At 41.3% G+C, this 17,856-nt stretch overlaps 1 protein-coding gene across 9 annotated transcripts in view; it reads left to right on the top strand.

Moving 5' to 3' along the window:
* The window catches only part of nrxn2a (neurexin 2a), a 124,266-nt gene that overhangs the window by 80,869 nt on the left and 25,541 nt on the right, over positions 1–17,856 (top strand). The window contains exon 1 of one of the 9 annotated variants that reach the window (XM_034605948.1): positions 12,810–14,529. The exons of the other annotated variants lie outside the window; for them this stretch is intronic. Within the exon in view, the coding sequence (XP_034461839.1) occupies positions 14,187–14,529 (343 nt within the window). The 5' untranslated portion in view covers positions 12,810–14,186. Of the gene's footprint in view, positions 1–12,809; positions 14,530–17,856 lie in introns of those variants that run through there. 9 annotated transcript variants of the gene reach the window in all.

The raw sequence follows: 17,856 nt of genomic DNA, 5'->3' as shown, positions 1-17,856 counted from the left end.
ATGTACTAATCCTTCACTTTCCCCAGCCCACTTCTGTAACCTATTAAAACTCACCATCCATATAAGATTGCCATTGGGCAGATTTGTTAATGGAAACGGGGCATAACAAGGCAAGTCATACAGCCGCGGCGTTCTGCGCAGCGTTAATGCTAAAAGTCATTGTAACTAACCCATGTAATTAGAGGAATTATAGATAAATGGAGAATGACTTGAATGTCAACCACTGTTCTGTGAAAACCCACCTTAAGAAATGAGGCGTCATGTGATCCACATTCAGCCTCAATTGACCTCGGCTAAAACGTGCTTTTTACGGAAGGCGTACTCTTGAATTTACTCGGGGTGCCAGGTCATTATTGTTCTTTTATCAGTACTTTGTATTGTGTTATTATTATTATTATTATTATTATTATTATTATTATTATTATTATTATTATTATTATTATTATTATTATCATGTGGTCCTCACAGCCGCTAAAGTAGATTCCTTCATGTTGCTGGAGTTCCAAATGTGATTCTGTTTGTTGATCAAAATTATTACCATTTTGATAGTGTCTGTACTTTCTGCTTCACAAGTGATTTTAAGATCCTTTTACTTATTGGTCATGATCCTATCTGTTTATCAGACTTCCTTATAGTGGCCTTTAATTTCACCCAAACCCACAACAAAAACCCACAGTGAGGCATCTTTTTATTACCTTGGTCCACATCTCTTTGTAATTGAGGTTTTAAGGTATATACTTTTATTCTGTTTTACCACTTGGTATGTACTTTAATTCTATTTTCATTTTCTGCATTATTTTCCTTTTAATACCATACTTATTATTTTTAAACACTGAAATATATCTTCTCTCTTTCAGTATTTCTATATTTTATCTTTATGGTTTTATTTTTGTTTTCCATTTTATTTCTAGTTTCACTAACTTTAGTACATCTCTCTTCTTTGAGGATTTTGTTTCCACACCTCAAGATTATTTATTTTTTTCTGAATTTTTGACTTTCTTTTTTCTTTCTGCAGCGTGTGTTCCTTCATTATGATGACTTAGTTCCTCTGTTTCTTTGTTTCATCAGTCGTTTCTTGCCTCTGCCAAGGAGGTTATGTTTTCACCTGCATTTGTTAGTTTGCAGGATTTTGTGTTGGCCATGTTGTCCTTGTCACAGCCGCTGATGAAGATTCTTTCATGTTGCTGCAGTAGAAAATGTGATGCTGTTAGTTGTTAAAAAATGTCCTAACAACTTTTTTTATCTTAAATTCAAGATGACAATTATTTATGTCATGTTCAGCAAGTAAATTGACATTATACAGCAGATTTTAATGTGAGTGAACTCAGGGTGTGTTGCATTGCAGCGCTTGTGCAAATAACGACCAACCCAAAGACTTAATGAGGCAATTTGGCCTAATATTACCCCCTATTTGTTATGATTTATCATCAGCATTTTTGCAATTTTAAAGAAAGAATTGTTGTGTGATGGTCTTGTCATTGTTTCATTATTCTCTGGTGTGTAGTGGAGAATGCAGTGTCCAATGGTGCGACTTCATCTAGGAACTTGTAACCCCACTAGATTTGTTTGCACATACATTAGATGGAGTTAATTTACAGCAGACTAATACTGTGCGTGAGCTGGATCATATTTTGCTCCAGGTCACAGAATCCAGCCTTTGATATAAACTGTATGTCTTGCAAATGTAGTAGTGATCTCTCTGTTCCCATCTCTCTCTCTCTCTCTCAGACGCAAATAAACTCTCAATTCCCTGCCTCTTTTTTTATTTCTCTCTATCTACCCCTTCTCTTTGTCACCTCGTCTCTATTCCTGGCTCCCTCTCTGGTCATTGTACAACAAAGCGGCAGCCTCTGCTCGCTCAGCAAAAGAAAACCTTTACATTTTCTTCTTTGCTCCCAATTCATTTTGATAGATTGTTCTCTCACTTTCCACTATGCTCAGTGAATAACAAAAAGATCTGCTCAGCTCCGTTCCTATGTTGGGGTTATAAAGCGTCCCTTATACATTTTATCCTATGATTCGACTGTAATGCCGATAAATGATATATTCATCACACGTCTCTTATTTGATTTAATTCCATACAGTCCTGTCTTCAATGCACGACGGGCTACATTGTTGAATCATGAGAATCATTGACAGCGGTGCCGCTCTGTTTCGACGCCTGAAGGAGTTTCATGCATCTTTCACACACCTATCAATACAACAGTATGCTGATCTGTGCCCATTGCAATGAGAGTCATTTCACAGCAGGATGTCTCACATCTTTACAACAGTCATAGACGTGTTTGTCATTTTACTGTCATGTGGGCTTTCACGTTATGAATTCAACACAGTGTTCAGACGCTCTGAAAAAGTAAATTATGTTATCTTGAAAAACATTCCGTCGAGGGATGATACATTCTCTATTGAAAACAAGCACAACTGTGACTATTTCCAGTGGCTGTGATGGAACAAAGTACATTTTTTTTCTTTGTTACGTTACTTCAGTATATTTTCCATGTATCTGTATGTTACCTTTGTAGATTTTCGGTCCACTACATATAAAAGCAAATATCTACTCCACTACATTTTTATGATGCATTGCGTAACATTGTTTTTTTTGTATTTTTAAGATACAGATACAAATCACAAGAGGGGAACTGGTTCACTGATCCAATCTGAGTGGGCGGGTAACATTAGACCCCGCCTCCTGCAGCAGTAGCACTGACCCCATTCAGACCTGGTATCACCAACCATCCTGAGTGATCCAATCACAAAGAGTCAGCACTGAGTTTAGGTCTGAACGCACCTAAATGCATCCTGAATGTGTCATGAGAGCTGATCGCTCAGACCACACTCACAGGTGGTCCGAGACGCATGTGGCCACATCTGTTCCGTTGTGTGAAGGCAAACTCGTCCTCGTCAAATGAAGGACGTCTGCTACACTATCGTCTCTGAACCGCAGCATTTTAAACTGATTTTTATGCTCCTTTGTTGACTTGTATTGATTTGCTTGTGGCCGCCAACACAATATCAACACAACATAATGTTTGATGCCTTTCCTAGATTGGTAAAAATCTTTCTTCATAGCTGCGCACATTCATTCCTTCATTCACACCGCTCGCTCCATCTCTCTTGTGCGCCCTGACACACCGACACACACTCACAAACATATTCATGACACATTATAATGTCAGGTGTGAACAGACCTACTTAGCGCTGACCTCTTGTGATCGGATCTCTCAGGACAGATGTTACTAACACGTTCAGATCCGCATGAGAGGTTTCTGCTACGGTCTGGTGGCTGTTTGGTGAGGTGTGGTGAGATGGTTGCTAGCCAATCTCTACTATTGAATTTAAAGTATCACCACTTTGTTTCCGGTGGCTAAGCTGCTGTTGGAAAGATTTATAGTTCACTTTCGATCTCTACAATCAGTTTCAGAATTCGTCTCGGCGAACCCTCCATGCAAACATGTTAGCAGGTTGGAGTGGACAGAGTGAGGCTGAAGATCGACTGTTATTACTAACTAAATACTCAATCAATTACTAAAAAAATTATTGTTGGACCAACTTAAAAAAAAATCACTTTAATTGGTAACACAACAAGTTATATTAACACAATTTCTAACTAACCAATGACCAATTTTCATTTCAAAGTCAGAAACAAATGTCCTCTTTTCAGTGTTGGAGACTATATCATTGTATTTTACTGCAAGAACAGTTTAACAAGCACTCCTGGTTTTCTGCAACAGAGATGCACTTTATTTTTTATCATAAACTATAACTGCTTCATAACTCAGCTGCTCCAGTGTTGACTAAGACCAGTAAGAGAACAAGCATCACACCCAGTCTGTGCTCTTAATGTCTATCTGATTTACAATTGATTTTAAAATCCTTTTACTGGTGTATAAAGGTCTTATTAGTCTTGATCCTACCTGTTTATTAGACTTGCTTCTGGTAGACGCTTTTAATTTCACCCGAACCCAGAACAAAAACCCACAGTGAGGCTTCTTTTTATTACTAGGGTCTTTGCCATGGAATTTATTTCCATTTGATTAATTTCTTCTTCTTTTTTTCTTTTGCATTTTAGTCTGTTTTCCACTCAGTATATACTTTTATTGGGGCCTGAGCACCGAACGGTGGGAGGCCCTATTGAAATTGTAAGGATTTTTATTATTATTATTTTTTCCCTTTGGGGGGCTTTTTCAGGGCCTAGACATGCTCAAAAGATCATGAAACTTTGCAGGAAATTCAAGACCTACGGACATTTTTGTATTCTGGAGTAATTTGAAATGGGCGTGGCAAAATGGCTCAACAGCGCCACCTGTATGTAATAATAGTGATGGTGCCACCTATTGGCAACAGGAAGTAAGGTTTGTTTTACAATTATCATTCAATTTACATCAAATTTTCACCGTGTGATCTGCAATTGATAGCGTGGACCATAATGCGCAATTAGCAGGCAAGGATCGACGTCTCGTGACAGACGCAGGAAGTGAAGTGTTTATCCTTCCCACAGTGCGCAAAACACATGCAACGAGGAGCCGTGGGCCGGCTCGCCGATCACTCTCTCCACCAACCACAACAGGTCCCGAGTTGCGTGTGCTCGGGCCCGTTCAGTGCTACAACGTAGCCCTAGTCAACGACAACAAGCAAAATAATGCAAAGCCAAATAATTGCTAATTAAATCAGGTTAAATGAATCTGAAATCATCTGACACTGAGCCGAAGCCCACTGAAAACAAGCAGCCATTAAAAAGCACAGTAGTAGAAAAGAGTGAGAGCTTTAAACCGTCAGCAACATGACACATTGTTACCTCCTCCAAGCAGGTTGTTTTCACCCATGTCCAGCTTTGTTTGTTAGTTAGCAAGATGGCACAACCTACAGGACAGATTAACACAAAACTCTATGGAAGGATAAAGTATGGCTCAGGGAAGAAACCATTACATTTTAGTGTGGAAGCAGATCAGGGTGTGTGTGTGTGTGTGTGTGTGTGTGTGTGTGTGTGTGTGTGTGTGTGTGTGTGTGTGTGTGTGTGTGTGTGTGTGTCTCCATCTTTCATTATTCATGAGTTCACATCACGCTGTGGGTCCACTGCCCGCTCTTGTACCAAATCAAGGTTATCGATCAGTACTAAGTAAATATGCAGGAGTTGAAACCTTTGTACTCGATCGATAGGAGCTGACTCTGGCATCTGATTGGAGCACACTATCATGGACCCTTTACCCAGCGGCCCTTATGTTGGCCCCCCATCCTCCAGCTAGGTGCAGGGGAAACTGAGGAGATTCCACTTTTAAGGAGATGGCTCCGACTTTGGCTTTGTTGCTCCTCTGCCCAATAATTGCATGCACAACTGTAACATCGAAGAAAGGTAAAAACGGAAATGGAGAAGTTGATTTTTTTTGCATTTGAGCATCAAAGTATTTGATTTTGTTTATTGGTAATGTGCTGCAAGTATTCCTGTTTGACTAGCGGTTTGCATTTGCACCATACGGTCTGTTGTTGCTGTGTTACATCAAAATAATTTAGCTGCAGAACATAAACCTTACTGCTGTGAATCCTGCTCCTCATGCATGAGTCAAATTATTTCTTTAACCAGTATGTGGTCGTCCTCCTGTCACCGACGGGGTTGATGAGGCGGCACTGAAGCATGTGTATGAGGCCGGAGAAGAGGTGGCCCTCACATGTAAACAGGGGTACTCGCCTTCAACGACGACCACTCGACGGATCAACTGCACGGTCACAGGAGAGTGGACACAGTCGAATCTGGCATGTTCCCGTGAGTTGAGTCAATGTAGATTTTGTCTGCTTGCTCACAGAGTGGCAACAGTAGCACAGCTGTAATTCTTAAAGGAGACATGTGAATTTAGAAGTATTTATCTTTCCTCTAACATGCTTTATAGGTTGTTGGTGAATGTACAAGGTCTGCAAAGTTAAAAAGTCTAAAGTCCATGGCAGAGGGAGTTCTCTCTCCCACTGACAACTCTGATCCTGCATGGCACTCATGAAATGCCTGCACAGTAGTCCAGGCGATAGTTCCGCGCCTTTGTGATGTCGCATGACAACAGAATGGCACTTATTTGCATAAGACTTCCTAGCTGTAGAAATCCAAGCTGTTAGTCTGGCACACCCCCAACAAAGCCAGGTAAATCGAGAGCAGAGGCCGGGCAGAAAAGCGTTGGGTTAGTGGTATTGCCATGCCAAGGAGACGCTGTTTTCTTCAGTCCTAAGTGAAGTTCTCTCTGTATTCACTTCCAAATGTGGGCCTTTTTTTTGTCAAAGATGCTTAAAATTGCTCACGCTACATCAGAGCCCCTACTTGAACAGATCTATTAGTCTGTATGTAATGTGATGGCGCCACCTACTGGCAACACAAAGTAAGCTTTGTTTTACAAGTATCATTCGATTTACATTTAATTTTCACTGTGGGATCTGCAATTGATAGCGTGGACCGTAATGCACAATTAGCAGGCAAGGATCAACGTCGCGTGACAGACACAGGAAGTGAAGCGTTTATTCTTGCCGCAGTGCGCAAAACGCATGCAACGAGGAGCCGTGTGCCCGCTCGCCGATCGCTCTCTCCACCAACCGCAACAGGTCCCGAGTTGCGTGTGCTCGGGCCCGTTCAGTGCTACAACGTAGCCCTAGTTCTATTTCTATTTTGTGGACTGTTTTCATTGTAATACCATAATTTTTATCTCTGGTTTTGCAGCTTCTCTTTTTAAGCATTTCTATATTATATTTCTGTATGATTTAATTTTTTATTTTCTTTTATAACACATTTAACACCTACATTTTGCTTCTAGGTTTACTAAATTTAAAACATCTCCATCCATGTTACTTTTTTTTTCCACATCTCACTTTTTTATAATGTTTCTATTCTTTTGGCTTATTCTTTCTACACCTTGTGTTTCTCCATATTAATGACTCAGTTCCTCAGTTGCCTCTTGTATTTATTTAAATTTATAAAATATTTGTTTATACATATTGTGTAATCTCCAGATAATGCTGCACTCATCTCATCTTCTTTTTTCCTATATACAGACTTCTAGGAAAATCTGTATACATCATTAGAATTTCTGACATCAACGATATCTCCCCCTGAAATAAAAGCACGACAGACATGTCAACAAATTAAACTGTTAACACCATGGCTCCAAATGTACTATTGCTCATACATCCAACTAAAATCCAACATTAACACTAATATAGTTGATTCAACTTGATTCAGGAATTTATAGGAGCTATACACGGTTCCCTTGTATCTTGGTAAAGAACGGCTACAAATACATCTGAAGAACGGGAGACTATCTTGCATTTGGATCTCACAGCAAACAATAGCATGAATAATAAATAACAAGGTGTTAAATAAAAGGCAGGTGTTCTGCTCTTAGATAGAAACGCTGCTGAATTTTGAACGAGATTTTTTCATTGTGACTCATATAAGGTATCAGAATAGTAGAAAAACGAAATGAATGGTTCTAAACTTTGTTTATTACAGAGAAGAGCGGAGTACGTTTTGTACTCGGTGGTTTTACAGTGATTTAAACTAACCATTATAGTTTTTTCACTGCCAGCAGCTGCTTTATCAAGATGTGACGGCAGCGCTGCTTTTCACAACTATGGCTGACCTACTGATTGTTGAGATATCTAGTCTTGGAATATCACACATTTTCATTACTGAAGAGAATCATCAATGCCTGAGATATCATTGTGTAGTAACCATAGGAAACTTGATACTAGAAGGAAATGAAAAAAGGCAAGAACTCGATGCACAGTTTTCCACCAGATGATTTGAAAATGAAGCCAAGCCTCTGCAGAGTGGATCCTGTACAAAAGTCCCAACAGGAAGTCCTCTGTGCAAAATAAACCACTTCCAACTGGAACAACTCTTAATCGGTTCAAGACACATTAAACTACAAGGCCTAAATGTGCAATAAAAATGAATAAAAATATAATCTTACCATGAATATAAAGAGGCTGGCCTGCAAATTTTCATAATTGAGGCCATACATCACTCTCCACATCTTATAGATCTCCTAAAGGGGTTACAATGTTGGACACAACTCAAGCCTCCATTAAAGATTTGCAGCCATGGCAACTGCAAAATCAGCCATGCATTTCTGCTAGTGCTTTCATTAAAGTTAATATTGTGACCAACATGCCAATGAGCAGTGATGCAAACCTATATCAGGCAAATAACAGAGGCTGGACCACATCTATGGCAAAGTGTCCTGCTAATGTGTTTTCAGAGTCAAAATGAATATTAGTGGTGAGAGTGGAGCGGAACAACTCATCGGCCAAGCGAAAATATATTTATCTTTCTTCAATGGTGACAGCTGATAGCTTTCTTTGGCACTTTTATTTGCGAAGGCCAAAGCTAAAATGTGGACGAGGGAAGACGTTTGGAACAGCTCCTCTTGCTCTTTTGCATCAGTTCATAGCAAAACATTTAGGAATGTATCTGTGCCTGATTGAAGTGAATAGACTGCTGCCTTTTGTCCCCCTTGTTGGGGATACTTGCATTAATAATGCATCGCAAGGAATCCTGCAGCTCTCCTCCTTTCAATGGAGACATGCTGAAGCAAACAGGCAAACAGAATCTATTTTTTCCCGGCGCAATGTGCAGCCAACAATGTGCAACCTACTGTCACATGCAGTGCCATTTCAGAGGAGACTGCACACAGCCTGCCAAGACCCTCAAGTTGGTTAAGACAATGAGGAAGATCATGTTTGATTTAGACGTGAATCAAGAGGAGAAAATTCTGTGAGAGTAACTCTGTGCATCGAGAGCCCCACGTTCATCCACTGAACTCTGGGGCTGTTGTGTAGTCACCTGACGCCCTAGTATTTGTGTCCTACATTTGGTTAAGAATTGCACAACTGAAACCTCCAAGTGTTTGCAATTGTTATCAGAGAATGATTTAGGCCTTTTCTACGCGACTGCAGATATTTTCCACTTCATCTACATGACCTCATTTTACAAAATATCTCCAACCAGACAAGAGCACACAAATAAACACTCAAACAAGCAAGCTGGGCCAGTAGGTAGCGATGAGGTCTACGCCAACTATCCATCAAATACTAAAGAATGCCGCTGTGGTCCAAGTAATATTGGACAGGACCCACCAGTAATGTGGTTCAGTCATGCTAGATTTGCCTGCACATTTTTAATCAGACCTAGCACTGCTAACCCAACGTAGAGAAACCGGTATAGGCGCCATTGATGTTGTTGTTTCTGGCGCATCCTCATTTCACAAAGCAACAGCAGGCAGAAGTAAGCTATGACGCCAGAGTTTTTGAAAATCGGCACTTTGAAAGGTGTCTCCATTTTAGTGGCTTGTTTTGCAGAATGACTGCATTCATGTTGACAGGGTGTAATTAATAATCTTAAAAAATTGGCATCAGTGAGTGGTTCTGGTTCTGTTTTGTTCCACCTGCAATACAAATGACTTTTCTGATAATTTCCTCTTTCAAGAATTTACCCAACAACCCTCTCCTCCCACTTTGATATTTTTCATTCTCTCTCCTTTCCTTGCACCATCTAAGGCCAGGCTTATTTTAGGTGTTGGTGCTTTGAGCCTAATGAAATCAACCAAACATCAGAACTGCAGGCCATGCCTTTCAGGGGATGCTCGCATTATGAGTAATTAATCTGAAAGTGCTATGATTAATCCTGCTACTTTGCCCCCTGGGGCGAGACTGGATGTCTGTGAAAAATCTTCTCTCACAAATCCTCCTGAGAACAAACAGTGCACATTTAGGTTTCTTAGGTCTTTAAAACGCTGTGCACGTCTTCTCACATCATGTCATTTGCAAGTTTGCAAAAATCTCTTGTGATTTTTCCTACAAAGGAATCTAAACATCACCAGTTTGTAGTTCGTAGGCTATATGTTGTTCCATATAGGCAACAATAATGTGATTATGTAAATTCAGAGAGATCTGCCAAACTGATCTATAAGTGGGGGGAAGAAAGGTTTCAAATAGCCTGTAGGAAAATATGAAAATGCAAATCAAAGGTTTATTGAACTGAAGCTGCAGGAAGAGCTGATATGGGAGAGTCGTTCCTTTTTCAAAATCCAAGAGAAGTCTATTTGATTTAATTTAAGAATAAAGCCCATCATCAAATACACCATCATACATCAAACGTGCATTTGATGTATGCTCTATGAGCTGTTTGTTGATAGGACGAGCTGCGTGGGATGCCCAACTTATAAAGTAACCAAGGACAACACAAGGTTACAGTCGCCCAGCCTCCCCCTTGTTGTCCAGATAGGGCGGCTTTCATCATGTTGAGCAACCCTCAAGCACGTCAGCTGATTAATGCAACTCTTTCATTCTCGACAGCTCTCACCGAGATATCGAGATATCCTCTGCCTCGAAAGATGCGCTCATGCCAGAGATTCTGACTGAACAAGTCACTGATCATAAATCATCCCATTCTGAGTGCTCATATACACAGTCCTCACGGTTATTGGGAAAAAAATAACCAACTGGTTTCAAGACTTTCAAATTAAAATCGTTTGTTGTGAGTGTATTAATTGAAAAGGCTGAAACTTTAACGGTAAAAATGAAACACACTTTTCCATTGTTAATGTTTATGTTTATTTATTTAAAAGTCCAAAGACAGGCTGATTCTATCTAACTCTAAAAATGAACGTGAGTGTGAGTGGTTGTTTTCTCTCTGCGCCCTGTGATTGGCTGGCGACCTGTCCAGGGTGTACCCCGCTTCTCGCCTAATGTCAGCAGTGAGCGGCTCAGTCTCCCCTCGCGGTCCACAAAGGATAAGCAATATAGATAATGGATGGATGGAAATTGAAAGGAGAGAATGCAGTTAATGCCATTAATTAACATTCATACTTAAGACCAACATGTAAATGTCCCAGATTTAGCCCTACAGGCAAATTTTCTTCTGCAGTTCCCGACAGGTTGATGGTAAAAAAAAACATATAAAAACAAAAAACACATGTACACATGTCTGCTGAGCTCCCCGTTTGAAACCACATTTAAATTCACTACTGGATTTTTATTTGGATCTTCACCAAATTAGACATAGTCATAAATATCAGTCCCCTAATTATGCCAGATTCTTTTTTTTTCATCAAGATCCATGATTTATTATCTGAGAAATCAACACAAATGTCAAAAAAGTACCCTCTGTCGAAATCCTGCATCTGGAAGTTTCGTTGAAATTCACTTGGTTGCTTTTGTGTCATCCTGCTTACAAACAAAGAAACAAACCAACCATCAAACCAACAAAAGGACAGGTTTGAAAACTAAATCAGAAGTACACACAGACAATCAGCATAGATATTTAACAAATCAATGACATAACTGTTTGACACATGAACACTTAAATACAGGCTTGTAGCACATGGAAGGCACAGAAGTACAAGTCATTGGTAAAACAAAATAAAGACGCGTATCCAGAACAAAACACATAAACACAACCACGAGCAGAGGATTATTGTGTGTAATTGTGTCAGCTCTGTAAATGTGTCTGCATGTGATCTGCAACTACACAGTTTAATTAAGCTGGCGTCCAGCACATACAGAATAGACGAGGTTCTAGGAGGGAAATCTCCCTCTGACTCCGATTGTTCAATTTATTTCTGATCATAATTCCAGCAGACGAATGTCTACATGTTGTTGGGGCACTTGCCATTCCGGAGTGTTATGCACTCAACCCTCCTCTGTTCTCTTTTGTTCAATCAGCTGTGCTACCCCCCCCACCCCATACACACACACACGCCCCATCCTCCTCCACTGCTTGAGTAATGGCCTGCGTCGACTTCTTGTCACTATGAGAGGTGGTGCTGCATGGGTCGCCTCTGTCCTCCTGTTTCCATGCGTGTCCTTTCAACCGACTCGGCAATCCCAGCTGATATCTCTATCGACCGTGATTTAGCTGATACAGATGCAGTCCCTCTTCCTCTTCCTCTCCCTCCGCTGCTCCCCTGCAATCTCTCTCCTCTCTCGTTTCTTTTCGCTCCACCTCCTCCACACCTCCACTTTGTCTCCCCATTTCTGATAACGTGCTCATCCTCTCAAGTGTCAATACATTCAGATTCCTCTTCACGTTTGCACCCCACCCCAAAAGGCGGAAACTGTCAGAATACCTCCGAACTCATATCACTCATAGCAGAGGAATAAGTTCTGCATGGTTAAGCAGCATGAGAGCAGAGAGCTGCTGAGCTCCCTGACAGGGGGGTGACTTGTATACTGATATAAGGTGAACACATCAGGCGCACGGATTAGAGAAAAATGATTTGGAGTGTTAAAACAGCAAAGGTATCACAGTGCAAAGCTTGGAAAAGAGAAGCTTTAGATTGAATTTTGATGCAAGCTCTTGATAAATCTTCAAAATGGATTACATACCACAGCCTGTGTAGCTTTCCTCATCCTGGGGTAGTGAGCTGTATGATATCAATTTGACAGGAGTTTGTGTTCCTGCCATTCATGCCTATTGCAGCTTGGTATGTTATAGGAGCACGTCCATACCAATAACCCCTTGTGTTGATTCTGTAACAGCTCTGACAGCTCACCTAAATCAGGCTCCTCCTCTGCAGTATGATTCCTGCGTGTTACTACCAGGACCCTGCAAGCCCGTGTGCTGTGAATCCGTATAGCATGTATTTATTCACACAGCCCATTTTCTTGCCTCGCCGTTTCCCCTGCGTGCCTGCTCCGTGGCTGCCTGTTTTCTCTTTTTTCGCCGTCTCTTCCTGTCTCCCCCCCTCCTTCCTCCCTCCCTCCTGCGATCGCTCAAACACCCCCCGACTCCCCCCCTCTAGCCCCACACTCATTTGCACAGACTCTCTCTCTCAGACGACGCACACACACACGAGCGCGCGCACACAAACACACGCTGGAGGCGCATGCTGTGCATCGCTGGATCAGAGCCTCTGACTACAGTATGCCTTTATAGAAGACCTCCTTTATCTGGCCTTTATTAGACCACACCTCCAAGCCAAGGTTATTTTTTTTTTGTGTTGGGATCCACCACTGTTCTGGAATTTCATCCATCCGGGATTCATAATGGAGCGGTAGTCCTTTTTTGATTAGCATAATTTTTTTTTGGTGCAGCAGTCCAAGGCAACATCTCGGTCTCTGGCAGAGCTGAGGAGAATCACCTGCCCTCCTCCAGAGACATATGCAACTGTCACGTTCACCGCGCTCGGTCTGAGGCGGCACAAGCAGATCTGGACGAGAGGATACAGGAGAGGAGAGGATAAAGGGATGGAAAAAAAAGGAGCAGCAGTGAGGGGGATGCAGCAGCAGTCTTTTACTGCATGAGACTGAGCAGGTGGAGCGGCGAGGGAAGGATCATTTGAAATAGAAAGACTCGTGTCACGGCTGCATTGTGGTGGGATCTCTGCCTTCACCAGAGGTTACCGTTCGCCGGATTTGCTGCGTCTGTGAGAGAGGGAATGAGGAGCTGCTGAGAAATTATTTATTTATTTTCTGGATTTTCTCCTTTACTGCGCTGCTGCAGATACCCGCTCCCTCTCTCTCTCTCTCTCTCTTTTTCTCTCTCTATTTCTCTCTCTTCTCCCCCCACCTCCCTATCTCTGTTCTCTTCCATTACCCTGGCTAAAGGGGAACAAAAGCGCAGCTTCCTGCATCACCCTTCATCGCTGAAAATCTTCCCTCGTGCGTATATTTATCTCCTTGTCCTTTTTGCTTAATGAAATGATCCAGTTTCCCACAGCAGCGTGTGATGATGTCTTCTGCTGTTGCGGTGGAGCGGCACTCTTCTTCTTAGTGGGCAGGCTCAGCTGTCCTCAAGCTCTACCTGTGGGCGATGGAGACTCTTATCAGAATTCTTGTCACATGAAGCCCCGTCCTGCCACTTTTCACGCCTGAATATCATGGTCCAGCAACATGCCGGTTTGAAATTAGCGGTGGATTCGTCTCCGTTCTCCGTCTGGATGTGTATCTTTCCTGCGTTTTCGGAAACATTCGGCTCACTTTCACAAGAATGTGATCTGGAATGGTCTTCAGTCAGTTTTTAATGCTGGCTTCTCTGTGCAGTAGTCATTTCGTCATGGCAAAACGTTAGACTAGATAAGCTGGTGGCTCTTTAGCTTCATCTTGAAAATACATTTTTGCTTATTTTTTTCTCACAAATTTTAATGGATATTTCTGCAGCATCGTCAACCAAACCAGAGGGATTATGAAAGAAATGGGCCCAGATTATCTCTGAGATGCCCCGTGGTCTGCACGCTGAGCTATCAGAGGCCAAAGCTTGGCCAAGTTGTCTGTCCTGGGCCAACGAGGATCTAATATACATGGGTCGACTCTTTGTAGCCGCCCCTGTGCTCGGACAGCGGAGGAGCTGTTCACACTTTAGCATAGGCATGGGCCTGAGTTATTGTTCCAGACTAGTACTCTGGTTTGCATTGCTCACTCTACTCCCCATCCAGACTGGAACAGCACGTGTGTCTTCTAGTCTCAGCACCACGCACCATGTCCACCATTTCCACAATAAGCACGGCACCGTTCCTATTGCCATCAACAGGATGCCTTTTCTTACCAGAGGAGGACATGGTAAGACGTTTCCCTCTAACATCCTCAACTTCTGTTTGCTGCCTCACTAATGCATCATTGGCAATGTCAAGGGTCAAGAATATGCTTTACTTGTTTTTATCTGTCGTTTTGGCATTTTAGAGATAGACAGGGTTTATGTTGGTGGCACCATTGGAGGTCTAGAGTGGCTTGATAGATTCTTCACCAACTGTGAATGTGCTGCAGCCTCAGTGCATCATTAATCCCTTTATCACTCCATCAGTATCAGTAGTGGTTGGCCCTTTCCCCATGTTTCTTTTCATGATGCTACATCATCAGAAGACCTGCGTTTGTTACGCTGCAAACACACATCAATGGTGTGATGAATCATTGTTGCAAATCTCTTTATCTCTCTGTGCAAGGGTCTTGTTTGTTTAAGCAGCGTGATGCACTCATTGTAAGGGAGCTGATTTGTTTCAAAGGTGATTTGTACACTGTACTATATTTAGTGGGACATAACAGCAGGCACTAACTATGTAAAGAGTTAGAGAGAGGCGCTTCTCTTCACGGGTGCTGAGAATATAGGACAATCATCACAGAATTTTCTCGATAAACTGTTCAGCTTTCTAAAATGGATATTCCTTGTGTTCAGGGACATAGGGTATTAACAGTCGAGAGTCATCAGTTGACACCAGATCCCATACATATCGCAATTTGAAAATTTCTGACCTAAGACTCCCTTTTATGCCCTAGAGAAAGGGGCCCAATGGATTTGTAGTGTCTTCTCCAGCGCAGCAGTTTTGTCAGTTGCAAAGGGTCTGAAATGTGATGAATTACTGCTGCGCTATTAAAGCCATATCATTCTGGACCAGGCATTTTTACAGGCACAGCAAAGCCTGTGATCAAACAGGCCCGTTAAAAAGAAAACACTTCAAAGAAGCCACTGATAAATTTCCAATAACCTCCATTGTGGATGTTGTACTGTAGGTTGTTCTGGAGTATGTGCTTCCGAGCAGCAAATCTAATTTACTGCAACATAACGATACGGACAGTACTTATGATTTACCATTCGTGTCTATAATGCAGAGTGAAGAGTGCATACAGATTAACATTGATTGGCATAATGTTCACTATAGTACTCTGTTATGTAACCGTTATCACAGAAGCATGAAAGCGTTTGAAAAAATAAAACTTTAAATTCCTAAACTGTCACAAATGCAACAATTACGTCAGCTGAACTATCTAAATTTTTGGGAGTCTTACATTAATCTAACAGATATGTGTGTGTTTGTGTCAAGGCTAGTCAAAGACTTCTAGAGGTCCCTGGGCTATGGCTATTTATAGGCCACCTACCCTGCTGCAATGCCTCACACTCCTCATCCTAAACACAGGTTATATTACATGTATTGTCTCAGTGCACTGGTTACAGTATGTGACCAGCTCTTACACACAGCATTACTGTGTTTAAAGAAATCACGATGATGACAATATGACTATGAGGAGTCATCCAGGGCATAAAAAAGTACAAAGTGAAATAATGGGATTGGATGGCGTTCAATTAGTACTAAATCAGATATGAGTTTTTAGTACTGCAACAATATAATAATTCAAACTATAAGTTACTATAATTTTGCGTCAATGACATTCTCTGATTCTAACTTCTCCAGTGTTTATATTAAATCAATGCTATCTCATTAGACAATTTGAAACCATCATCATGGTCTATTAAGTTTTTGCTATGTCTTTTCTATGATCTATCTATATTATCAGTAATTGATAAGACTATTTGCTATTTTACGATAAAGTGTAGTACAAATTTAGGATTTCAGTCCATCTTACCACCATGAGAAAATGTTAATCTGCCTTCAAGGACAAGTCACTGCTTATGGCTCAGTAGCCATGGATAAGAAATGAATATACTCTGAATTATAGTTAACATAATGATATTTGACACCTAATGACTTAATCACTTTATAAACCATCTGATTAAAATCGTATAAACTCCATATTCACAACAAGCCATCTCATGAAAAAGAATCTTCCTCATTTTTTTGGCAGTTTGATGGAAACACAGCTACAGTAAAAACATACATCAAGATAATTAATTCAGAAGGCTACACTGATGCATTGGTGTAATTTCAAAGCGTGCATTTCATTTCCCACCCTTTCTGTTTAGTCCTCAGATGAAGTCTTCAAAAAGCAGAACCAGCAACTTAAACTCAGTGTTGTTTTGTGTTTTTCGTTAATATGGATTTATGAAAGTTCAGGCCCTGAATCTAAATAATAAATTATTTCTCCAGGTGCCAAACAGAAACGCTGCCTGAGTGCGCCAGATATTAAAATCACATAATTGCGAATGTTGACAAATTGATTTTCCAACTTGTAATATTATACAACTAACATTCACACATTTCATATTCTGCCTCTGCTGTGATATTTTTTTAGATTTTGTCTAACCATCCTGAACTAGTTGCCGCCATGCATCTTAAATACAGCGCTGTTTCAAAGCATTGTCTTGTTCCACCCCTCTGACCACTGAAGTAGTGACCTCGTTCGCTAATGCTATGACCATCAGTGCCAAAAACCTTGTATGCTCTCAAGTGGAATGCTAGAAAAATTGCACTGTAGCTGACCCCTCATCATGCTCCCGACACACTCTGGGTAAAAAAATCTGCCGCGCTCCGTCCTCCGGGGCCCCCATGTTGGTGTAGGAACTGTCTGGCTGTGGCGATGCAAACAGCAGCTAATGCTTCCAGAGAGATGTCTCAAGTGGGGAACATTGTTTAGCGAGCTTCTTTCAGTGATGATATCGTCGAGCAACATGCAGTATTTAAAAAACAGAATTAAACAGAAAGCATGGCATCATCGTGTGCCGCTGCAGTCAGAGGCAACACAGTGTTTGTTATTTTGCTGCACGAGTGACAGAAAGGGAAAGCAAAGGAACAGGGGCATCAGAAGGCCTATCAGAGAAAGTTCAATTTCCTCCAGGTCACATATTACATTACCCTCAAGGATGATAGTGAGGCAGGCCTACATTCACTTACACCGCATGTACTATCATACGCACACAAACTACCAATCTCTCCCACTGCATGTACTGTAGGTTTTGCCCAAATGCTGCTGGTGAATTTTAATGCTAATATTATGATTATATCATTATTATTATCATCATCTTCATCATTGCTGTTAGTTTTGTCGAGGGTGAAACGAGTGGACGAGGCGGAGGACGACATGTAAGAACAGAAACCAGGGACCAAGGTTAACACTGCTCTGCTCCAGATCTGCAGCAAAGCAGAATAAACACGAGAATGGAAACTGAACTGAGGAGCAGAAAGCGTTCGCTGTAATGGATAAACCAAGTCATAAAAG

Source organism: Hippoglossus hippoglossus, chromosome 14 (assembly GCF_009819705.1).
Source record: "Hippoglossus hippoglossus isolate fHipHip1 chromosome 14, fHipHip1.pri, whole genome shotgun sequence".
NCBI lineage: Eukaryota > Metazoa > Chordata > Actinopteri > Pleuronectiformes > Pleuronectidae > Hippoglossus > Hippoglossus hippoglossus.
The sequence above is the reverse complement of the archived record's forward strand: the minus strand, read 5'-3'. Positions and strand labels throughout refer to the sequence as shown.